This window comes from Stegostoma tigrinum, chromosome 14 (assembly GCF_030684315.1).
Source record: "Stegostoma tigrinum isolate sSteTig4 chromosome 14, sSteTig4.hap1, whole genome shotgun sequence".
Classification (NCBI taxonomy): domain Eukaryota; kingdom Metazoa; phylum Chordata; class Chondrichthyes; order Orectolobiformes; family Stegostomatidae; genus Stegostoma; species Stegostoma tigrinum.
The window spans coordinates 71,499,288-71,525,725 of record NC_081367.1 but is presented as its reverse complement, the minus strand read 5'-3'; the positions used below and the strand labels follow the sequence as shown (position 1 = coordinate 71,525,725).

The following is a 26,438-nucleotide window of genomic DNA, read 5'->3' as shown; positions in this document are numbered from 1 at the left end:
CTCTAGGGATTCCTGTGCCTGTCAGTGATTGGCTTGAGCTGGGATGGTCACATTGTCCCAGTTAAATTGATGGCCTTCACTGTCCAAGTGCAGTGAGATGAGGGAAAGTTTGTTGTGTTATTTTGATGTTACCTGGTGTTCATGTATCCTGATGGCTAGTTTCCTTCTGATCCAGCCAATGTAATGTTTGCTGCAGTCATTGCAAGGTATTTTGCAAATTACGCTGGTCCTGTATGTCATGGGAATGGAGCCTTTGGTGCTTGTGAGTGTTTGTCGTATTGTGGCTGTGGGTTTGCGTGCCACCATGATTTCTAGTGGTCGCGTGAGTCTCGCTGTCTATTCTGAAATATTCTTGATATAGGGTAGTGTGGCCAGCGTATTGGGGTGTACTATGTACTCTGGGCATCGTCGATCGAGCAGGCACCTGTGGGTGAAATTGTTGGGATATCCGTTGTTAGGAAAGACCGTGTATAGGCACTCTTCCACCTTCCTGTGCATTTCTGGCAATGTTGCAGTGAGGTTTGTTCCATTTGAATAACGTCCTCTGTGGGACATTGGGGAGATTGCTGTGGAAATTGAGGATTTGGTTAGTGCGCGTAGCCTTTCTATATACAGTGGTTTGGAATACCCTATTGGTCGTTCATTCTACCCTGCTGTCTAGAAACAGAAGTTGCAACAAGACATCCAGAAATGGTAAGGTACACCATTGGGGTTAGAAAGTAGAGCTTTTTTGGATGCTCCAGGAAAACCCACCTGCATCCAACAGGAGTCATGTACATCACAGCAGGAGTAACAGTAGAGCTGTAGGTGCAGTTATATTTCCACCTTCTCCTCACAAGAAATGGGTCAGGATGTCGACAACAATTTAACTAAGTGTGTTTACTTACTCTGTACCCCACAAGCCCTCAAAACTGAGGCCCTCCAAGCATAAACTAACTTTATACACAAAATGATATTTGTATTTTTTGAGCAAATGAACAATGAACACAACAAGCACCTACACTACAACACAATTTACACAGAAGGCATTCATTGTAAACGAAAAATATAACATTGGAACAGTACCTAATCTAAGGAACTGTTCAGTTTCAAAGTCCTCTGTTGAATGGTCAACACAGCCCATGTTTTTAAATTGATGTTTTATAAGTAAAATATCTAGACCACATACTCAACAACTGTTTTTCTAATTCCTGCACCTTTAGTAGCTACTTACTCAAATTTACACCAATCCCTCAGGATCAACTGACTGTAAATTTCCAGCAGATAGATTTGGCAAAATACCCAAAACACAGATTTAAAAGCAATTACCTTCAGTCTTCAAATGATATATTTATTATAAGCTGCACTCGCTCCCAATCAACAGCCTGCCTTGCATAAAAGTTTCCCCTGATTTCCCAGTTTCACATACAGGTTTATAAATAGCTATTTATAAACTACTACAGTAATCATACACAGCAAGTGCAGTTAACAAAGTGTGGAGCTGGATGAACACAGCAGGCCAAGCAGCATCTTAGGAGCACAAAAGCTGACGTTTTGGGCCTAGACCCTTCATCAGAGGTGATGCTGCTTGGCCTACTGTGTCCATCCAGCCCAACACTTTGTTATCAGGGAGAAAGGGGGAGGCGGACTGAAAATGGATACAGAAGATAGGTCGAGAGGAGAGTATAGGTGGGGAGGTGGGGAGGGGATAGGTCAGTCCGGGGAGGACGGACAGGTCAAGAGAGCGGGATGAGGTTAGTAGGTAGGAAATGGAGGTGTGGCTTGAGGTGTCAATGTGGATTTCACAAGCTTCAAAATCTCCGCTCCCTCCCCCCCGCTGCATCCCAAAGCCAGCTCAGCTCGTCCCTGCCTCCCTAACCTGTTCTTCCTCTCACCTATCCCCTCCTCTCACCTCATTATCAGGTAATTATGGAACAAGCAGTGAGGACGTTTTGAGTTTTGCCAGGGTTTCATTAGGCCCCCACTGTGACTCTAGTCTGTGTACACAGGAGGCAAGAGCAGAGCTGAAGAATTGAGGGTCATAATACTCCCTTGCAGTGATCGTCCTTAGGAACAAAACTGACAGTTCTCAGGGCACCTGCAGACAAATACTGATCACAGAATTGTAACAGCGCAGGAGGAAGCCTTTCAGCCCATCATGTCCGCTCAGGTTCAATCCCCCAGTGCCAAACTCTTGCCTTTTCTTTCCATAACCCTGCCCACTATTTCTACCCAAATAATCATCCAATGCCTTCATTTGAACCAGCCCCCATTACATTTCCAGGTAGTATATTCCATTTCCTAACTGCTCGCTGGGTGAAAAAGTTTTTATTACCTCACCTTCGCTTTGTTTGCGCAAAACTTTAAATCTACGCCCTCTTGCTCTTTTTCTCCTAAGACCAGGACCAGCTTCTCCCTCTCTGCTCCATCCAGCCTGCTCTTGATTTTGAAAACCTGCATCAAATCTCCTCTCACCCTCCTTCTCTCAAAGAAAAAACAGTCCCAATTTTAATTTTTTCAAAACAGGGATGGCGATGTTCACATGGTGTTATCATGGGACTGCTCATTCAGAAACTCAGCTTGTGCTCTGGTGACCCTGGTTTGAATCCCAACACAGCATATGGTGGAAATTGAATTCATTTTTTTTAAAAAGTGTGAAATTAAGAATCTACTGATGACCATGAAATTGTTGTTGATTGTCAGAAAAACCCATTTCGTTCACTCATGACTGCCTGGAAATGAAATCTGCTGCTCTCACCTGGTCGGGCCCCTATGTGATGCCAGCCCCACAGCAATATAGTTGAATCTCAACTACTCTCTTAAAGGGTCTAGCAAGCCACTTTGTTGAGGCATTATAGTGTTTGATACAAGAAAAAAAACAAAACTGGAAGGACCACCTGGCAGTGACCTAGGCACCAGAAAAGACAACAGTAGAAACAGGCCTACTAGGAACTGCAGATGCTGGAGAATCTGTGATAACAAGGTGTGGAGCTGGATGAACACAGCAGGCCAAGCAGCATCAGAGGAGCAGGAAGGCAGACATTTTAGGTCGAGACAGAAACAGACCAGTTGACCCTGCAAAGTCCTCCTCACTAACATGTTGGGGGTTAGTGATAAAATCGGGACAGCTGTCTCACAGACGAGGCAAACTACAACCTGACACAGTCATACTCTCAGAATCATGGGCCAAGTGAGTGAATGACTCACCCCTGGCCTGAGCTTGATGAAAAAGTTCTATTTGACACCCAGTTTTTCCAATGGCTCAACACATAAATAATCCCTTTTCAGAGACAGTAGGAACTGCAGATGCTGGAGAATCTGAGATAACAAGCTTCTTCATATTTTCTGAAGAAAGGTCTAGGCCCAAAACATCAGCTTTCCTGCTTCTTTGATACTGCGTGGCCTGCTGTGTTCATCTAGCTCTACACCTTGTTATCACAAATAATCCTGATATCTTTGGTGCCCAATACTCTTGTGCATAATCCTTTTGGGAAGTGTGGTTAAAAGAGCACCTCTTCAAGACTGACATTCTATTTTCACTGCATTTAAATAATTTCAGGAAATAACTGTACAAAAAGACAAGAGAGACCCTGAGCTTATTCTTGATGTTGATGATGATCATGGAACATTCAAAAAATATTTTCACCAGAGCTGCTTATTTGCTGAGAATTGTTTTGTCTTAAAATAAACATTTTTTTTTCCCCCTCAAGGCAAATATGAACTCAAAACATTAGCTGTTTTTCTCTCCACAGAGACTTGCAGAGTTCTTCCAAAGAATTCTGTTTTTATTTCAGACCTCCAGCATCTGTGCTATTTTGCTTAGATATCATCTTTGTGAGCTTGTTTATTTCTCAAATTTACCATCTGATACATTGCATATTTCTGTATTTTGGTTCCTGTACATCAAACTAAGTGTGAAAACAAATCAAAGACTCACATCCAATGTAGACAGGTCCAACAAATCTTCAATACAAACTGTGCAGCCTGTTTCTGAAGTCCAGGCATCAGGGACATAGTTACCAAGATAGTTCAGCAGATGCTAAGCAAGTGGCACAAAAAAGACAGAAATACCAGAAACATGACATTAGAACATGCTTTCTTAAAATCTACAATAAAAAGAAATACTCAGCAACTCAATATGTAAAATTAAATTGCCATCTATTTCAGTATCAGATTAAGGATGTCTTGCTGCAGTTATACAGGGCCTTAGTGAGGCCACACCTTGAGTACTGAGTGCAATTTTGGTCTCCTAGTCTGAGGAAGGACATTCTTGCTATTGGAGTCCAGAAAAGATTGCCCAAACTGATTCCTGGGATGGCAGGGCTGCCATGAGGAAATATGAGGTTGACTGGGCTTGTACTCGCTGGAATGAGGGAGTGGATCTCATAGAAACATATAAAGTCCTGGTGGAACTGGATAGGCTAGACGCAAACACAATGTTCCCAATGTTAGGGAAATCCAGAATCAGGGATCACAGTCTAAGAATAAGGGGTAGGCCACTCAGGACTGACATTGAGGAAGAATTTCCTCACAAAGGGTTGTGAGCCTGTGGAATTCTCTTCCACAGGAAGCTGCTGGGGCCAGTTCATTACCTTTTTCAAGAGCGAGCTGGACATGGCCATGCGACTAAAGGGATCAAGGGATATGGGGAGATGGTGGGAATGGGATACTGAGACTGCATGATCAGCCATGATTCTATTGAATGGTGGTGCAGGCTGGAAGGGCGGATTGGCCTACTCGTGCACCAATTTTCTATGTTTCTACTAATTGAGAAATTAATAATGTAATCAAGGGATATGGGAGGCAGGCAGGATGATTTTAAGCTGAACATGACTGGTCAGCTAGTTTACTCCTGGTCCTTTTACTCATGTCTTTGAATGCACTTGATTCTACAGTATGGCTTTGAGAGGGGCAGGTCATGCCTTACAAATCTTATTGAGTTCTTTGAGAAAGTCACGAGACACGCTGACGAGGGTCGAGCAGTGGATGTGGTGTACATGGACTTCAGCAAGGCATTTGAAAAGGTTCCCCATGGCAGGCTCATTCATAAAGTCAGGAGGTATGGGATACAGGGTGAGCTGGCTGTCTGGATTCAGAATTGGTTGGCTGACAGGAGGCAGAGAGTGGTTGTAGATGGTAAGTATTCTGCCTGGAGGTCAGTGCTGAGTGGTGTCCCGCAGGGCTCTGTTCTTGGGCCTCTGCTCTTTGTAGTTTTTATAAATGACTTGGATGAGGAGGTTGAGCGGTGGGTTAGTATGTTTGCTGATGACACAAAGGTTGGAGGTGCCGTTGATAGTATTGAGGGCTATTGCAGGCTTCAGCGAGACATTGACAGAATGCAGAGCTGGGCTGAGAAATGGCAGATGGAGTTCAACCTGGGTAAATGCGAAGTGATGCATTTTGGAAGGTTGAACTTAAACGCTGAATATAGGATTAAAGGAGGATTCTCGGCAGTGTGGAGGAACAGCGGGATCTTGGTGTTCAAGTGCATAGCTCCCTCAAAGTTGCCACCCAAGTGGATAAGGTTGTTAAGAAATCATATGGTGTCTTGGCTTTCATTAACAGGGGGATCGAGTTTAAGAGCCGCGAGGTTATGTTGCAGCTCTACAAAACCCTGGTGAGACCACACTTGGAATATTGTGTCCAGTTCTGGTCGCCCTATTATAGGAAAGATGTGGAGGCTTTGGAGAGGGTGCAAAAGAGGTTTACCAGGATGCTGCCTGGACTGGAGGGCTTGTCTTACGAGGAGAGGTTGACTGAGCTCGGACTTTTCTCTCTGGAGAGGAGGAGGAAGAGAGGTGACCTGATCGAGGTGTACAAGATAATGAGAGGCATGGATAGAGTCGATAGCCAGAGACTTTTCCCCAGGGCAGTATTGACTGTCACGAGGGGTCATAGTTTTAAGGTGTTAGGAAGAAGGTATAGAGGAGACGTCAACGGGAGGTTCTTCACTCAGAGTTGTGAGCGCATGGAATAGTTTGCCAGTGGAAGTCGAGGAAACAGAGTCATTAGTGACATTTAAGCGACTGCTGGACGTGCACATGGACAGCAGTGAATTGAGGGGAATGTAGGTTATTTTATTTTTGGATTAGGATTATTCCACGGCACAACATCGTGGGCCAAAGGGCCTGTACTGTGCTGTACTTTTCTATGTTCTAGTATAATAGTGCACTTTATGTACAAACATTGGCTGTTTATTTCCCATGTAAATCAAAGCCCAAACCTATTAATCCCTATTTCGACAGTTTAGTTGGTCCCTAGTAGAAAGGCAAACTTTGTACATGTGGCAGCACTTACCTCCCCTATTGATAGCATTACTGTTGTGGCAACATGCCTGAACTCTCCAGAGAAGAAGGAATCTGCAGCAAATTTCAGGTACTGACCACCGCCCACCCATTCCTGCCCATTTTCTGTGGCTGCCAACTAGAGGGAGGTTCATTTCAGCAGCTCTGTTGGCCCCTCTTCCCCATTGTTGTAACATTTACCATGTGGGTTAATTCTCAAATAATGGGCACTGATGAGAGGCTAAAATTGGCCTTTATCACTTGAGGAACTAAAATGTAGCACGCCTTCATGACAAAATGGGAAAACATTCTGAAAAAAATTTAATTCAATTCATTTATCTGAATATTGATATTATGTGCTGTATGACTGATATACTCCTATTAATACAATAGGATGCATTTAATCTAAAGTTGAGGGATGGGGGCATGCAAATAAAATTAATGTTTTAATCACAGAAACAGGATTAATACCTTAAAAAAAAGTTCAATTATCTTAATTGAAGCTTTCAAGAGGGTACTAAATGATCATTTGTACTAAAAGTAATATGCCTGGAATTGGATAAAAGCAGGAGATTGGCACTAGGTAATGATGCCCATTTAATGAGCCAGCACAACCGTAATGAGCCAAATGGCCTCTTGTCTGTAATTCAAATCCTACAGGGTTAAGACAGAAAACTGGGGGCACACTAAGAAAATTCAGAGTTTGGGTAAACAAGCATACAAGAGTTTAAGCTGAAAAACTGGAAACAAAAACCCGAAATATCAACCCAATAAATTACAAAACTTGGGGTGAAAACGAACAGCTGTACACCCCTAGTGATAATGGGAACTGCAGATGCTGGAGAATCCAAGATAATGAAATGTGAGGCTGGATGAACACAGCAGGCCCAGCAGCATCTCTAGGCCCGAAACGTCAGCTGTTGTGCTCCTGAGATGCTGCTGCGCCTGCTGTGTTCATCCAGCCTCACATTTCATTAGCAGCACAGCGCTCTCTGGTTGACAGACCACCACCTGCAAGCATCCAAAACAAGGCACCAATTAACCTGATGGAACAGTAAAGGAGCAGGCAGACTCATACCGAAATGGTGAGGTTGAGACTTACATTTGCTATTCTCTAATGTCAGGTATGACACAAGCGTTTACTCCTGCTTTGTGGAAAGGGAATAAGCAAACATGGAAGAGAACAATGAGTGTCTCGTTGCTCTTTCATACCTCCTACAGGGTCTCAAAGCCACAGTTCAAGCTCCAGCAATACATTATATATGATCTAGGAGGTTGAGATGACTTTATAAAGGTTTATAAAATCATGACAGGTATAGATAAGGTGAAGGTACATGTCTTTTCCCAGGGTGCAGGATTTCAACACTAGGGGACATATTTTTAAGGTGAGAGGAGAGAGATTTTTTAAAAAATACATGAGGGGCAATATTTTTTGAGACATTGAAAGCAGTTCATGTGTGGAATGAACTTCCTGAGAAAATGGTGGATGCAGGTACAGTTACACCATTTAAAAGACATTTGGATGAGTACAAGAATAAGAAAGGTTTGGAGGGATAATGGGCCAAACGCAGACAGGTGGGGCTAGTTTAGTTTGGGAACATTTTCGGCATGGTCTGGTTAGACTGAAGAGTCTGTTTCCGTGCTATATAACTCTACACTGGTAGTCCATACTTGATTAAGAGCTTGTGAAAAGGAGCAGCAAATACATAGGTAAGATGCTTCAATGTGGACATTTAAAAGCGTAACTCCCATACTTTGGTCTGTCTGTTGCCATGGATGAGGACGGGTAACGTGTCGAAAATTATATTCCTGATTCTGACCCTTGCTGGTTCGAACCGCAGTTCTACTTCATCTGGAAACAAAAAAGAATTTTTCTTTTAAAATTCACTGTCGGAGGCTTGTTTTATTGCAAGTTACAAACATTTTTAATACACAATCAGAGAGGTTAGGATAGTAAAGTAACCAAAGAAAGCTGCTGAAACATTGATACAGAGTTGGTTTTTCAAGCCCTTGATCCAGTCTTTCCTGGGTAGAATTCCTACAGTGTGGAAACAGGCCACTCGGCCCATCAGGTCCACGCCGACCCGCTGAAGAGAATTCCACCCAGACCCACAGAATGACCACACCCCCCACCCCTTATCTGTAATCGTGCATTTTTTGTGGAAAGGGAACCCACCCAGCCTGCACATCTCTGGACACTTCGGGGAAAATTAGAATGGCCAATCCATCTAGCCTGCACATCTTTGGACTGTGGGAGGAAACCAGGGTACCCAGAGAAAACCCACACAGACATGCTGTAAATATGCAAATTCTACACAGATAGTTGACGGAAGGTGGAATCGAACCTGGGTCCCTGGCACTGTGAGGCAGCAGTGCTAACCACTGTGCCACCCTGGCACATCACGCACATTGTGAACAACAGTGTGGGCTTAACACTTACAAGTGATGCCAACAATCCCTGCACCAGCTGAGGTTACCATGAGGGATTCTCCTTCTCTGCCCCTCCCTTTGCCCAAGGTCTGATGGCGTTCAGGGTAAACCATACTCTGTCTCTCTCTCGTGACAGCAGCCTTATGGTTTGGTAAGACAATGGCGATTTTACATTCTACCTTTACATATGCACAGTAGACCTTTTGGCCCATTCTGCCTGTACCTGCTCGCTGAGATCATTAAGTCTCAATCTTTTATTCTTCTCTTCACAGCTTTCCAATATTTCCATTTAGTGAATAGGCCTGCTATTCAATCTGCTCCTAGAAGACCTTCATGAAATGTATACCAGATTATCATTCAGGCTTTTGGTTTAATAATAAAACCGCTACAAACCATTGACATTTTTTTTAACAAATTCCCACCTAGTTTATAGATGAAATCCAAGTGCTAGACAATACTAGCACTTTAAAAATTCTGGTGATAGTCGATTCACAGAATTTGCAATGAGTCAAGCATTATTTCAGATTTGTCATCCAGAAAACCATGAATTTTTAGAACCCACGGAGACCTGCGGAAATTTTATTTCATTAACCTTTCACAAGTCAGTGAGAATTTTTCAGACCTTAGATCTTATAAACCTACTCTTCCTTCGACAAAACATTAGTTAACTCAGCCACATTAGGGGCATTTAAACAGTCCTTGGATAAGCATATGGATGATGATGGGCTAGTGTAGGGGGATGGGCTTAGATTAGTTTACAGGTCAACGTAACATCGAGGGCCGAAGGGCCTGTTCAGCACTGTATTGTTCCATGTTCTAGACCATATGTAAGAGAAAGCGCTACACAAAATTGAATTGGGCAAGATGAACGAAAATCACGAGGTTTTAGGAATTCAAGTGAACTGGCAAAAATCTCTGTTTACAGTTAAATGCAGTCAAAGTAAACGCTGAACTGAAAAATTCTGAAAACTGTGTTTGAGGCTTGGCACACTAAAACAACGCCTCTCACTCGGGTTTCATATCTCAATTAGAGAGATATCCCTTATAAATGAATAACTAACTTACCAGAAGCTGATTTATTGTTTCTATGGGATCATTTCTGTCATTTAACTTTCACATCTTGAGGGGTGCGAGCATTCCTGAGGAGGACAGCAACATCTGTGTCTTGTTTTAAAGTCCACTTGAGAAAATGGTGAAGAATCTCCTCTCTCAACTGTTGTGTTCATATAGAGTGGGGACCACTCACGGTGCTGTTACAAACGGGGTTTCAGGATTTTTAATGCTGTGAGACTTAAGAAGGGAACTTATAGCTGGTGGCATCCCAATTTGCCTGCTGCCCTTGAACTTCTAAATGACAGAAGTTCCGGAGTGTGGAAGAGATTTGGTGAGTTACAGATGGTATACACTGCTGCCACTCTGGTGGTAGGAGGGAATATCTAAGGGGTCAGTTAGATTCCCATCCAGTTGAGTTGACTTTTCCAGGACAGTGGCAATTTCCACCCCCTCCCCCATCGAGTATTGGAGGCAAATAGGGAATATTTCATTTTACTCCAGATTTGTGCCTTCTGGATAGTGAACAAGCAATGGGGAGTCAGGAGGTTGACAGGCAGTCACAGTGTTGAGACTGTTGGTGTAGTTATGTTCCTGATCAATGGCAGCCAGTAGCATGTTGATGGTGGGGACCTAGTGATGGAAATGGTTTTGAATCATGGTCAGGCTGTCCTGTTTGGAGACGGCCAGTGCTTGACAGGTGCATGGTGTGAATGGCACTTGTTACTCATCAGGCCAAAACCAAAATATTTTCCTGGCCTTGCTGTACGCAGGCACAGACCACTATGCTCCCTGAAAAGTTACGAATGGAATTGAACACTGCACAACCATCAGCAAACACTTCCAACTTTACGATGGAGGGAAGGTCCCTCATAAAACATGGACTTAGGACACTGCCCTGAGGAACTTCTGCAGCAATCTCATGCAGCTTCTGAATACCACCATCTTGCTTCGTGCTAGGTGACTCGAGGGCAGAGTCTCCCCTCTGAAGTCAATTTGGATGACGTTTATGATGATATGCTCAAGTTAAATGCTGCCCTGATGTCCACGGCATCAAGCACCACTGGGATTCTGAGATAGTGGGAACTGCTGATGCTGGAGAATCTGAGATAACAAGGTGTAGAGCTGGATGAACACAGCAGGCCAAGCAGCATCAGAAGAGCAAGAAAGATGACATTTCGGGCCTGGACCCTTCTTCAGAAATGGGTCCAGACCCGAAACATCAGCTTTCCTGCTCCCTCTGAAGCTGCTTGGCCTGCTGTGTTCACCCAGCCCTATACCTTGTTACGTGAATTTTATTCTTTTGTGCCTGGGATAAATTTTAGGAGAGACTGTGGCCCTGCCTATGAGATGGCCAGTTGGGAACATGCCTGATTGGGAAATGTGCCTGAATTTATGACCGCCAAGCAGTGGTGAAGCACAAGGTCATGTCCTTATGTGGGAAGATCAGCCTCCTATGAAAACCATCAACCAACCAAATGTCTGAGAGCTGTCAGTCCTAGCAGCACCACCAGGAGGCAGTGGACACTACTGGGACTGCAGACAATCACCATCATGGAGCCTTGGAGCAGGGAATATTTAAGATTAGACAAGGCAATCTCAAAGAGGCTAGTCAGGCAGACTGGAGCGGGTCTCTGCCAGACACAGGAGGACACTCTTGCTCTTGAGCCTCCAGCTGGCCCACCAGGGGTTTTGACTTGGTAGCCTTGCAATGGAGTATGGGATTCTGCTGGGTGGTGATACCGACTGGCGTTGGGGTTGGAGGGGTGAAAATGGCAATGTGACCCACCCACCAATTTTAACCCCATGGCCTTGCCCCAGCTTGTCAGCTGCTACTGGAGATGACATGGGAGGGTTGGGGTTGGGATCAAACACTGGCTTATGCTTTGACCAACATTGGACAAGATGTGGAACAGAGTGGCTCTAGCATGACCCAAACAGAGGCATCACTAAGCAAGATAACAAAGTGTGAAGCTGGATGAGCACAGCAGGCCAAGCAGCATCTCAGGAGCATGGCCTGCTGTGCTGATCCAGCTTCACACTTTGTTATCTTGGATTCTCCAGCATCTGCAGTTTCCATTATCACTGCATCACTGAGCAGGTTGTTGTTCAGTGCCATTTGATGGCACTGCTAAAGACATCTTTCAACACTTTGCAAATGGGGCAATAATTGGTCAGATTGGCTGTTTTTGTCAACAGTACGAATCTGACTAGACTCTAAAATATGCACAATGCAAAACGTTGATGACTAAACTTTCAGACTGTAGAAATGGCTTCACAACCTGACTGGATTTTTCCATTTCCTCTAAAGTGATGCTACTTTTCCATTCCAAATCTAGCCATCCCTCACAGAGATCAGGGCAGAAGCCCATTAACAGGGCTGCTCAATTTAACACACAGCTTTAATAAATGATAATACTAAGACTGAAACCATTTAATAACCCACCGTTGAAGGTGATGCAGCCTGGCTCTCTGTTCCAGTTTATAGCCTCAATTGACAGCAGAACAAAAGTGAAGTTATATCTCCTTTAGCATGAAGTATAATCAAACTTAGCCCAGTTTAAGTTGAAGTTGAACCCATCTGGGACAAAATTTGCTCAGAATCTCAAACTGGAAAGATCCACAATTTAAGAAAGAATGTTAGTGATATTTGAAAGGGAATTGGGTGCAAACATATTAAAAATACAGTTTACTAATACAAGCTCTGCATCACATCAGTAGCTTCTCCTAATGACTGAAAACAGAAAATAATAGTTATGTCCAAAAAAAGTAACTTGGCAGAGTTGCTTGCTGCCTAGCATTCGCAGTTCATTATCATATCACACTGATACTGTAAGCAGAAGTTCTGAACTTACCTACAGCCCCATTCAAGCTTTGGAAAATTTTGCTCCTGTGGTCCAAAGTTATGTTGAGAGAAAGCTAGAAGAATAGAGAGATGAAAATTAATCCCAAAAAAGCACCATCTGACAAGTTATTGCAAGTGCTATTCTGTGTCTAGAAAATCAACGGAAGAGTAACCAGCCATTTCAAAACCATAATATATACTAAGCAATGAAAGTTATTATCGCCTCTTCATAATTTAGGACAGTACAGTGGCTCAGTGCTTAGCACTGCTGCCTTAGATTGTCAGAGACCCAGGTTCGATTCCACCCTCGGGTGACTCTATGGAGCTTGCACATTCTCCCTGTGTCTGCATGGGTTTCCTCTGGGTGGTCCAGTTTCCTCCCACAGTCCAAAGACGTGCAAGTTAGGGTAGACTGGCCGTGCTAAAGTGCCCAGGGGCGTGAAGGTTGCGTGGATGGATACTGTGAGGGTTCGTATGGCCTTGTTGGGCTGAAGGGCCTGGTTCCACAATGTAGGAATTCTATGATGCAGACAAATCTCAGAGAAGTGTAAAAATGTACTTACTCGCTTCAAAGGATCCACATAAATTTTGGTATAGAAGAGCTGATCATCATCATTATCTTGAAGTTGCCATTTCTCCACAATGCGATTTACGGAAGAGGCATAGCCAATGATACCTGAAAGAAAACACAACGATTGCAGAACAAAAATCATCGGCCAAAATGCATTAGTCACTAAAACAAAAGGCTTCAACAAGGGGACACGACAGCTTTAACGTAAAAGCTGAGCATTTATCTGGTGAAAACTGGACGCACATCACTATATTGACTCACTGTCTGCTCAGAGGCTGTATCATAGAAACATATGGTAAAGAGACCCCTCAACCCACCTGAATCTGTGCTGCCAAAAATATACTACAGTTACTTCTGTTTTAACCAGTACCTTGTGAACTGATACTCTTGTTGAACCAGCAAAACAAACACCACAAAGTTTACGGATTTATTCTGTCCAATTAGTATGCCTCAGTACAAAAACACTTGTTGCTCAATTAAATGGCCATAGAAAGTATCAACAGCTGATTCAATTTCGAGTCAACTTCTCTAAATTGAGGTGCGAGTGGTCAGTTGAGGGTGCGAGTGAGAAAGCTGTCTGCTGGTATGTTTCATTTAAGGCAACGCTGCATTATTATTTCAGTGATTTATGCTGTAAATAAAGTATAAGAGTGATGTGTATACCCCCCCCGCCACCATTTTACATTTCTATTAGTCGGTGTGTGCTTTTGTCATTGATTACATGGACCTCGATTATCTGGAATATTTGATCAACCGCCACATTCCTGGTCCCATAAATGCTGTACAATAATAAGTTTATTGTACTGTCTTGTATGTTTAAAAACTAAGCATGCCCGCAGTTTTCAGAGATGGTAGGAACTGCTGATGCTGGAGAATCTGAGATAACCAGGTGTAGAGCTGGATGAACACAACAGGCCAAGCAGCATCAGAGGAGCAGGAACGCTGACGTTTCCCGCCTGGAGCCTTCTTCAGAACTGGGGGAGGGGTAGGGGGACCTGAAATAAATAGGGTGGGAGGAAGAAGATGGATAGAGGAAAAGGTAGGTGGACAGACAGGTCAAAGAGGCGGGTGTAGGTGGGAAGTTAGGGAAGAAATAAGTCAGTCCAGGGAGGACGGACAGGTCAAGGGGGCAGGATCAGGTTAGTAGGTAGGAGATGGGGGTCGGGCTTGAGGTGGGAGAAGGGGATAGGTGAGAGGAAGAACAGGTTAGGGAGGCAGGAATGAGCTGGGCTGGTTTTGAGATGTGTTAGGGGGAGGGGAGATTTTGAAGCTGGTGAAGTCCACATTGATACCATTGGGCTGCAGGATTCCCAAGCAGAATATGAGCTGCTGTTCCTGCAACCTTCGGGTGGCATCATTGTGGCACTGCAGGAGGCCCACGAAGGACATATCATCTAAGGAATGGGAGGGGGAGTTGAAGTGGTTTGTGACTGGGAGGTGCAGTTGTTTATTGTGAACCGAGCGTAGGTGTTCTGCAAAGCGGTCCCCAAGCCTCCACTTGGTTTCCCCGATGTTGAGGAGACATCAGCTTTGTAGTTTTACACACAGTTACAATAATTCTGAGCCAGAGTGAAAATGATTGGGTGATCACAACCGATATAATTGAATTTGGATGTCAGCTTTTTTTTATTCACTTGTGGGATGTGGGTGTCGCTGGCTGGCCAATAATTATTGCCCGTCCCTAGTTACCCTTCACAGCAGTGGTGGTGAGCTGCCTCCTTGAACTGCTGCAGTCCTCGTGCCGTCAGTGGACCCAACAGGTCATTAGGAATGGAATTCCAAGATTTTGACCCAGCAATAGTGAACAATTTCTAAGTCAGGACAGCGAGAAGCTTGGAGTGGAACTTGCAGATGGTGGTGTTCCCATTTGCTGCCCTTGTCCTTTAAGGCCATAACTGTCGTGGGTTTGGAAAGTGCTGCCTGAAACATCAGCCTTCCTGCTCCTATGCTGCTGCTTGGCCTGCTGTGTTCATCCAGCTCTACATCTTGTTGTCTCAGATTCTCCAGCATCTGCAGTTCCTACTATCTCTGAGATACCAGCACCATTTCCTTTACACCAGAAAGCTATTCATTCATATGTTAATCCAGGAGTTTGGCATATTAATTACGCACAAGCACTTCAGCGCAATCAATCAGGCTGACAGTCGTGTTTCAGACAACATACTGCTGCTATGATATATAACAGTGTACTGATCAAACATTTACACAGTGGCTGCTGAATGCTGTTGTGGAATATCGACACCTTACTGTCAGCAGTCTGCCACATTTACAGAGCCAAATTGTAAATTTTCTTCACTCAGTCAGAAATTGAGGCCACTGGCTTTCAGCTTTTCAAAATACCTCGTCACCTAATGCCAAGACGGGCAAATTTTGAGGTGTCAAAGACATTAGAATATTAAGCGCAAGCATTCTATCACCTTGTATAACTGATATCAAAGCACTAGCAAGCAAAACAGTCTGGCATCGGTATTTGTTACATATAATGAGGCTGTTTCACACTGTGATGAGTTTGCCTTGGGCCACGGGATTTAAACGTTTTCTTTGTAAATTGCTGACATCACCACAGAATGTGGAATGTCTACAATCACTTCTTTCTGTGAGCCTTTTTTTGAAAGGAGGGTGGAGAGCTGAAGCTCAAGTGAAAGACAAGCCTCTTGGAAATTTTGCCAAAAGTGTGAGATACAGTTCAGACTAGTGGTTGGAATAGAAATCATTCTAAAAGAACATGAATGGACGGCACCCTGTTTGGTATACAGCAAATTGAACAAATACAGCAAATGCTGCTTATCATCTCCTATTGGTTTCTATGGCTTCATTTAAAATTAAACGTTCATCACTCATGAATCCCCTTTTCCTGGACAGTCTGAAGCCAAAAATTCAAGTGGTGTGTTTTGTGCCGAGGAATGTGATCTTCCTGATGCCTCAAAGCGCTCATTTAGAGAGCACAATAATACAGTCAGGTGTGCAGTAATTTCTAACAATAGCTCGGAACAAAGGGGCAAATATCACATAATTTGGCACTGGTGGCTTGAAATTAGATCACTCCACCACTAGTCTTCCTTTCTACCCATTATAAATTAACAACAGTAGCTAATACAGCCTTTAGTGGGGCAATGTGCCAAAATAAAGTCAACGGAAACTTATAAGCCTAAACTTATCCAAACATAGTTACACCAGCAGTGATGGTACACCAAAATCCTCCTAATATATTTATTCAACGTATTTCGATACATTATGACACACATCTGGAGCAGGTGGGACTGGAACACAGGCTTCCTGTCTCAGAGGTAGTGACATTACCACTCAAGGTACCTCAAGCACCCTCAATTCTCCTTACTATTTAAAGGCTTTTCTAATTAGCAGTGATAGAGGAGAAACTACCACTAAGTGTTAACAAATGGTAGTTTGTCTTAATGCCGGTATGTAGTTTATTGTAAATACAAATTAGCATTGGCTAGTAATGCATCATTACAGAGGCTATCAGGGCCCAGAGATGACGCATCAGTCTGGCGAGTTTCATGCTTGACTGCTTGCTCTCTTCCCAAAGACAGTGATGCTATCAGTTTAATACAGCTTCAACATCAACTCTTTCAGAACCATTATTCCAGACAACAGTAAACATCCACTTACAAAACTGGAGAAGAGTGTCAATTATCAAATTGATCCCATATTCCTTTTGTTTTATCTAATTAAATCACAGAATTTCTACATTATGGAAGCAGGCCATTCAGCCCATCCTGTCCACAACAACCCTCTGAAGGCTATCTCTCAGGCAGGCATTCCTCTACGCTATCACTGTGACCCTGCATTTTCCGTGGCTAATCCACCAGTCCAGCACATCACTGGACACTGGTCAATTGAGCTTGGCCAAACTACCTACATATGCACATCTTTGGGCTGTGGGAAGAAGCCAGAGCACCCAGAAGGAACTCATGCAGTCAAGGGGCAAATGTGTAAACTTCACAGAGTCACCTGAGGCTGGAACTGAACCCATGACACTGAGCTCACATGTGCCATTAGTTATACTAATGGTGGTCCCACAGAGTAAAGAAGATCCTTGCCAAAGAGCATGAGAGTAGAGAAAAACATACAGAGAAAAAGGAGGAAAGGAAGTGAGAAAGGCTTTTAAGAGTCAAGTTATTGCAAGGTAAAAGAGGAGAAATAGGAAAGTAAAATGTTAAAGGAGCAACAGCACTAAAAAGATGTAAATGAATCAAAACCCTGCAGCTGCAGCTGAGATTGGTGATGAGCTGCTTGTTTCTCAAGCTTTCATCTTACTGTCACGTTTTCAGCTATCATCTGAAGTTCTTCAAAACCAGCTAGATCTTGATGAGACAGCAGAAACTGCAGATGTTGGAGAATCTGAGATAACAAGGTGTAAACGTCAGCTTTCCTGCTCCTCTGATGCTGCTTGGCCTGCTGTGTTCATCCATGACCAGACCTTGACTAAAACTGGACTTGCCAGCCCATAGAAAGCAGGAGCATCACAAAATTCTATCTCCCTGAATAAGTGTCAGTTAGACACCCCAGATATGCTGAGAATTATTTTTATTCCCAATTTCATGCATCTGTACTCTAACTTGGAAGTTAATTTCCTTTTTGTAAATTAAACAAATATGAAGAGGCAGTCTATCCAGCTCCTGAGGTTAAAACCAATCTTCTTCCAGTATGTTTTCAGAATACTATCTTTTTTTTGTGAAAACAATCACCACCCTCATATGGTGTTCCCCAGCTTCTTAAAATGAACCACTGTCATGTCATAGAGTCTTAGAGCTGTGCAGCACAGAAACAGAGCCTTTGGTCTAACTTGCCCATGCCAACCAGATATCCTAAATAAATCTAGTCCCATTAGCCAACATTTAGTCCTCATCCCTCTAAACCCTTCCTATTCATGTGCCCATCCAGATGCGTTTTAAATGCTGTAATTGTACTAGCCTCCACCACTTCCTCTGGCAGCTCACTCCACACACACATTATTCTCAGAGTGAAAAAGTGGCCCCTTTTAAATCTTTCCCCTCTCACCCTTAAACCCATGCCCTCTAGTTTTGGATTCCTCTACCCTGGGGAAAAAGGCTTTGGCTATTCACCCTATCCATGCCCCTCTCAATTGTGCTCAGATCGAACCGTTCAGTCTGTACAAAGTCTGAAATGGCATAATATTTCTCTCACTTTTGAGAAAATCTTACCTCCTGAATTAAGAAATCTTTTACCACTGCGAACCTTAGGATACTTTTCTGCAAGCCTGTTATCTGGCCAGATGAGCCCTTCAGCAGCAAATACCACTTTGTGATTGAACTGTTGGAACTTGCTCAGTAGCTCCTCAGGTCCACCAGCAAAGAGAACATCATAACTGGGGAAAAAAAAACACCAAATTCTTATTAACATTGTGTATTTCCAAATAATCGCATCTTAACAATAGCCACTTACCTCCATTTGGTATCATATCCTTACATGAAAAAAAGCAAGATGGAAAATCTCAAACGTTCCTCTTTATTTGTTTAATTTACAAGAAAGAAAATTACGTTTAAGTACAAATACATGAAATTGGGAGTAAAAATAATTCTCAGCACCTCTGGGGTGTCTAACTGACGCTTATTCAGGGAGATAGAATTTTGTGATGCACCAGCCTTCTGTGAACTGCCAAAGCAAAGGTCACTCCAATAGGTTTAATGTAAAAAGGAAACAATGAGCACTAAAACAAAACTCCACATCAACTAACACACTCTAGCCTCAAATAATGTGACCTGCAATGTAACCTGTATGCCTCTAAAGCCTTTTTGCTCTGTACAACCTTTGCTTGAAGTGACCTGCCTGTACCACTCGCAAACAAAGCTTTTCATTGTATTTCAGTACACATGACAATAAAATCGTTCAACAAGGCACTCAACATTGTACGTATCATTTGCAGGTGCATTCTTTGACGTTCCTTTGCCAACTGCAACCACATTATCATCTTACCAATTCATATATCTCTGATAACGTTTCATCCTTCACTGAAGTGGTCTTACACATTTATACCAACACACACACACACACACCTGTTAAAGACACAGAGGAAAGAAAACGAGCTCTGTGCATCAGAACCGACCCAATTAGAACTGTAATCTTGTCATAAAGGGCAATGTTTCATTTATTCGGGAAAGAAAGAGGAGAAGGGACAGTAGATGAAGGCCTGATGTAGAGATGAATATTACACAGGCCCACTGATGACAACGATTAAACTACCCAAGATCCGATGGCAATAGTTTTGATCTTCCCCTAATTTATCATTGAAAAGGAGATATGTTGTTGAAGCTTTTATCCATCAGGACTGATGCAAGAACAGCAAATTTCCGAGGGAACAATAATTTGTCCTAAAGGCAAGGCTAATATATATTGCCCATCATCTTTGATAAGAGGGTGCCAGTGGGTGCCTTTTTGCCAAAATCATAGACTGCTGGGTTATTCATTGGGCAGGTAAGTGTTAACCCAATATAACTAAATGACTGTCTCATTTCTCCCTTAGGTCTGCTTCTGTGTTCCAGCAAAGCTCAACACAAGCTGAAAGAATGCCTCATATCCTGCTTGGGACTTTAAAGCTTTCAGGCCTCAATATTGAGTTCAATAATTTTAGAGAATGAACTCTGTAGTGATTATAAAAAGGTCAGCCAGGTGAACCTCAAGAGTATGAGTTCTCTGACTGAAACAGATTAACAGCCCCAATAATTAGGGAGCACCGGCTGACAGATATAAACAGGAGTGTCATGGGTTCTCAGCTCTGTGCTAGATTAGTCAGTGTCATGTGCAGTGCATGTTTAAATAAAAGGTGACTTGGAGATGGGAGCCAGCCTTTGTGGTGCTATGTAAAACATCTTCTTCCATGTCCATTAACCAACCCCATATCCTAAGTCCTGTCTACCATGTGTTGCTCACAGCACAGCAAATCCATTTCATTCACTCGTAGCCCCCATTATCTAGGTAGCTTCTCGTTATGATCAACAACACCTCTGTCTACTCCTCCTTTTCTTCACTCACTGGGCTGTCTCCACTTACCTGCTCACTCTTCCCCACCACCCTCCAACCTCAGCAGAAATGCAAACTTTTCTTTGCTGCTCTCATTTCTGAAGAAGTGTCACTGGACTCAAAACATTGCTTTCTCTCTCCACAGAAGCTGCCAGACTAGCTGAGTTTCATGAGCAATTTCTGTGTTTTTGTTATGACTGAATTAGGTCATATGACAAAACATCCAACATGACAACTTGTGTATAAAAATACTTCTTACTCTAAATTAAAGTCTCCTCAACACTGATCCTATTGATCCAAACTGTAGTTCAAATTTTAACTAGCCCAATAAAACTGGACGGCTTTTTTCTGAAGACAGTGATCATAACCAAATAAATGCATTACCTCTACAGTGACGTCTTGATGGCACAAAGGCACGTGTATTCACAAGGTGTGACACTATCTGCTTTTACTGAAACAGTTAAGCTCTTCCACAGCACTGGAAATTCACTCGAAGACCAGCTGCACATGACAGGATTGTAGCCTGCTTAACTTACCAGGCTGCAATGCGAAAGTAACACAAACTCAGTGCAAAATGCATGAATAAACAAGGGGTTGCTCTCTGTGGCTCAATGCCACGTAGCCACCAACAGCTGTCAAGAAAGTGGCACAGATCAGTTCTATGAGGTTTTCAAAGCTTGCATCAAAACATTTAAAAGGGAAGGGAAAAAAAACCATAAGCACTGGAAATACAAACTTTTTAAAAAAAAGTAGCCAATTTGGTGCGTACTTTTAGCATTTTCTATTTTAAAAATCCTTATGGATTGAGGAATTGTACAGCAGCCAAAGAAGCATGTTCTTTCAGAGCATCGTATTAGAGACTGGTATTCAGTTAACAAGAGCTACAATTTCTTTTCCATTTCTTCGTCATCTCTTACAGTGAGCAGACAGGCCACCACCATCTTCTCGAGGATAATGGAAAATCAATACTAGCATTACCATTGACAGGTTATCAGGCTAGGCAGGAATGAGATTACATAACAAAAATTACGTTCTTACCCAGCAGATTCACGGGGCTGAATGGCCTACTCCTGCTCTGCACATATGCACACATGAGCAAGGAAGGTTTGAAAGGAGAAAATTTGACACTTCAAATAATTGAGTTCTGAGGAAGGTTCACTCCACCCAAAACATTAACTCAGTTTTCTAACCACAGATAATGCCAGGCCTGTTGAGCTTTTCCAGCAATTTCTGTTTTTGTTCTAGGTCCCACATGGGATCGTTGCTTCTTTTTGAAAATGAAAACAGAAGATGCTTGAAATACTGCAGTTTTACAGACGCCCAGCATTTCATCATTGAGATGTTCATATCCAACTGTAACATCTGTCAAACATTAAATAAGTTTGACTTGTAATTCCATTTTTTCTTTCCACCACAAACCAAAAGGATGATGTTGCTTGTTAAATACAAGCTATTTTCTGGAACAGTCTTAAACAGTCAAACAGTATGTCGTCTGCATTTCTCACAAAGTTGACATCAACAGACTTGGATAAAATCTGGTTACAGATAATGAATAATCTTGATTTTTCAATTAGTGGTTACTGTAAATCAATAGAGAGGTTTCAGGACAGCAGTACTTCCTAAAATGGTAGATTATTTGATAGATATACATTCCTTCAAGTTCCTCTCCCAACCTGCAAAACCCACTGGATTTTAATGCTATTCATCTTCAAGTAGTTTCATTTTTAAAATTAGTTTGCTTCTGCATACAAACACCCTGTAAATTTACAAAATGGATAAAGAATTATTTCAGAATTCTACAGCAGGATATAAAATAGGCATTTGAGTCAGACTCTGCAGATGTTTTATTTGCTGAAGCTACCAGTAAGCAATAAACCTAGACCCAAAACATCAGCCTTCCTGCTCCTCTGATGCTGCTTCGCCTACTGTGTTCATCCAGCTCTACACCTTGCTATCTTAGCAATAAAGTGGGATGTTTTTGTATCTTTGTTAGAACGTGCATATCACTAGCAAAGTCAGTTATTAAGCTGCATTCCGCATGGAGATGGCCTCAAGGCCCTCCGCTTCTTCCTGTCCCGCAGGCCCGACCAGTCCCCCTCCACCGACACTCTCATCCGCCTAGCTGAACTCGTCCTCACACTCAACAACTTCTCTTTTGACTCCTCCCACTTCCTACAGACTAAGGGGGTGGCCATGGGCACCCACATGGGCCCCAGCCATGCCTGCCTCTTTGTAGGTTACGTGGAACAGTCCCTCTTCCGCACCTACACAGGCCCCAAACCCCACCTCTTCCTCCGGTACATTGATGACTGTATCGGCGCCGCCTCTTGCTCCCCAGAGGAGCTCGAACAGTTCATCCACTTCACCAACACCTTCCACCCCAACCTTCAGTTCACCTGGGCCATCTCCAGCACATCCCTCACCTTCCTGGACCTCTCAGTCTCCATCTCAGGCAACAGCTTGTAACTGATGTCCATTTCAAGCCCACCGACTCCCACAGCTACCTAGAATGCACCTCCTCCCACCCACCCTCCTGCAAAAATTCCATCCCCTATTCCCAATTCCTCCGCCTCCGCCGCATCTGCTCCCACGACAAGACATTCCACTCCCGCACATCCCAGATGTCCAAGTTCTTTAAGGACCGCAACTTTCCCCCCACGGTGATCGAGAACGCCCTTAACCGCGTCTCCCGCATTTCCCGCGACACATCCCTCACACCCCGCCCCCGCCACAACCGCCCCAAGAGGATCCCCCTCGTTCTCACACACCACCCTACCAACCTCCGGATACAACGCATTATCCTCCGACACTTCCGCCATTTACAATCCGACCCCACCACCCAAGACATTTCTCCATCCCCTCCCCTGTCTGCTTTCCGGAGAGACCACTCTCTCCGTGACTCCCTTGTTCGCTCCACACTGCCCTCCAACCCCACCACACCCGGCACCTTCCCCTGCAACCGCAGGAAATGCTACACTTGTCCCCACACCTCCTCCCTCACCCCCATCCCAGGCCCCAAGATGACATTCCACATCAAGCAGAGGTTCACCTGCACATCTGCCAATGTAGTATACTGCATCCACTGTACCCGGTGTGGCTTCCTCTACATTGGGGAAACCACGCGGAGGCTTGGGGACCGCTTTGCAGAACACCTCCGCTCAGTTCGCAAAAAACAACTGCACCTCCCAGTCGCAAACCATTTCCACTCCCCCTCCCATTCTCTTGATGACATGTCCATCATGGGTCTCCTGCAGTGCCACAATGATGCCACCCGAAGGTTGCAGGAACAGCAACTCATATTCCGCCTGGGAACCCTGCAGCCATATGGTATCAATGTGGACTTCACCAGTTTCAAAATCTCCCCTTCCCCTACTGCATCCCTAAACCAGCCCAGTTCGTCCCCTCCCCCCACTGCACCACACAACCAGCCCAGCTCTTCCCCCCCACCCACTGCATCCCAAAACCAGTCCAACCTGTCTCTGCCTCCCTAACTGGTTCTTCCTCTCACCCATCCCTTCCTCCCACCCCAAGCCGCACCCCCCGCTACCTACTAACCTCATCCCATCTCCTTGACCTGTCCGTCTTCCCTGGACTGACCTATCCCCTCCCTACCTCCCCACCTACACTCTCTCCACCTATCTTCTTTACTCTCCATCTTCGGTCCGCCTCCCCCTCTCTCCCTATTTATTCCAGTTCCCTCCCCCCATCCCCCTCTCTGATGAAGGGTCTAGGCCCGAAACGTCAGCTTTTGTGCTCCTGAGATGCTGCTTGGCCTGCTGTGTTCATCCAGCCTCACATTTTATTATCTATTAATTTCTCTTCCCTAGTTGTTCATGGGGATGAGGCTATTACTGTGTTTTGAAAGATCTGTACATTTTGCTGTGTCTGCTGACTCTCTGTTGGGGAAGTCTAAATAAAGTTACAAGAACAGAAGTTACTGGAAATGATCAGCAGGTCTGGCAGCATCTATGGAGAGAAGTCAGAGTGAACGTTTCATCTTGAGTGATGCTTTCTCATAACTGCTTGGAGGTCCTCAGTTCTGAGGAAGAGTCACTCAACCGAAATGTTAACTCTGATTTCTCTCCACAAACACTGCCAGACTTGCTGAGCATACTAGCAATTTCTGTTTCTGTTTCTGATTCTGATTTACAGTATCCACAGTTTGTTCAGTTTTTATTTTGTGAATAAAGTCAGTTCAACAGGGCCTCTTTTTCACATTGTTGCCCTGATTTAACTGTCCAACAATGCTCAGTAACAGCAGTCTGTATCATCAAGTTGCACTATAGAAATTCACCAAAGATCCTGTGACAGCACCTTCCACACCCATGGCCTGGAGAAAGAGATGGGCAGTAGACATAGGGGAACACCAGCACTCCAAATTCGCTCCAAGTTACACACCATTCTGACTTGGAAATATATCACCCTGCCTTCACTGTCACTGAGTCAAAATCCTGGAATTCCCTCCCGAATAGCATTGGGGGTCAATCTACAGCGGGTTGACAGCGGTTCAAGAAGGCAGCTCACCACCACCTTCTCAAGGAGCAACTAGGGATGGGCAATAAATGCTGACCAGCCAGCAATGCCCACATCCCATAAACAGGATAAATGAAATGGCATAACAGAGCAAAGAGTAGTTGAAACTGACTACATAACAATATTACCTACAGTAACATCTAGCCTCGGTTCTGTCAACCACAAAATTTCTTTGTGAACACAGGAAGAATAGGAGGCCATTTGACCCCTCAAGCCTATTCCGCAATTCAATTAGATCATGGCTGATCTATATCATGGACCCACATAACTATAACAAATTTGTAATACTTAAGACAGTTGCCAAACAAAAATCTATCTTTGTTTTGCCACTATCACCTGAATTCTAATCTCAACAGATTTTTTGGGAAGATAATTGTAGATTTCCACCACAATCCTAGTAAATAACCTCTTCCTGACATCACTCTTGAAGGGGGAAAATTAAAGTCGCCACAGTCTTACGGCACCTTAGGGCTGCTCTCTCGTTAGAAAGAGACACAACTAGCGGTGGGTTAGCCTGTGGGTCACTGCCTCAAGCAAAGGGAAAGGTTGAGGAGCAGAGTATAGCCTCAGCTGGCTCACAAACTATTGGTGTCAATTTGCATCACAAACCAGCTATCTGGCTCACAGAGCAAACCAAACCCCTGCTTGAAAGGCCATTGTCCTGGATCCACATGCAACTTAATCTGAAAGTAATAAACTGGACAGTGAGGCGATAACTTTGAAGACATTTTCCATGACAGCAATTACCCTGTTTCTTCCAAATGTCAGTGTTTCTTGAAAAATAAACAAAAACATTTCTTTTTCATGAATAATCCGTTCCTTCCAAACATCAAATATCAAGCAGTTAACAGATAAGAACAGTAATTGCTGGAAAGGCTCAGCAGGTCTGGCATCACCTGTGGAGAGAAATCAGAGTTAACATTTCAAGTTGAGTGATCTTTCCACAGAACCAGTTCTGAGGAAGGGTCACTGGACCTGAAACGTTAACTCTGACTTCTCTCCAGAGGTGATGCCAGACCTGCTGAGCCTATCCAGCAATTTGACTCTGACTTACAGCATCCATAGTTTTCTTAGAAACAGGCAAGCCTGAACAACAGCTCCTAGCTGTAGCACTGTGCAGAGATTAGAATCTGCTAGCTTTACTTTTCAGACACAGGAACAAGAAGCAAAAAATGCAATGCCTCTCTCCACTGTGATAAAGCAGCACATTTCAGGTACCACATAGTAATTATTTTTAAAATAACTTAACTGAGTTCACCAGAAGTGAAAGGCCTGTCAAAATTGTGTTTTATTTTCAATTATTTTTCATAGGCACTCAGATTCCAAGTCCTGTTCTTGGGGGCCTCATAAGATTTATCTAAAGTTTTCTTTAAATTCATTCATGAGCTGCAGTATGACAGTCAATGGCACCATGTGCTGTCCATTCCTACTTGCCCATCAGCTGAGTGGCTCGCTGGGCCTTTCAAGGGATAATTAAAAGTGAACCACGTTACTGTCTGTCTGGAGTCACCTGCAGGCTGGGCCAATTAAAGGATGGCAGATATTCTTCCAAAAAGGAGGGGTAACATACCCCAGATGCTGGAATCTGTACTGAAAACAACAAATGCTGGAGATCACAGTAGGCCAGGCATCATCCATGGAGAGACAGCAAGCTAATGTGGAATCTAAATGATCTCCAGCATTTGTTGTTTTCAATACATTCTTCCAAAAAGACTACTGATGAGCCAAGTTTTATAACAGCGAT

At 43.7% G+C, this 26,438-nt stretch overlaps 1 protein-coding gene across 2 annotated transcripts in view; it reads right to left on the bottom strand.

Moving 5' to 3' along the window:
• Positions 1-26,438, bottom strand: part of plod2 (procollagen-lysine, 2-oxoglutarate 5-dioxygenase 2) — a 147,487-nt gene that overhangs the window by 53,298 nt on the left and 67,751 nt on the right. For both annotated transcript variants that reach the window (XM_048542003.2, XM_048542004.2), the window contains exons 4-8: positions 18,346-18,509; positions 13,152-13,264; positions 12,599-12,662; positions 8,018-8,115; positions 3,917-4,018 (exon numbers count right to left, since the gene is read on the bottom strand). In XM_048542003.2, the coding sequence (XP_048397960.1) occupies positions 3,917-4,018; positions 8,018-8,115; positions 12,599-12,662; positions 13,152-13,264; positions 18,346-18,509 (541 nt within the window). The remainder of the gene's footprint in view (positions 1-3,916; positions 4,019-8,017; positions 8,116-12,598; positions 12,663-13,151; positions 13,265-18,345; positions 18,510-26,438) is intronic.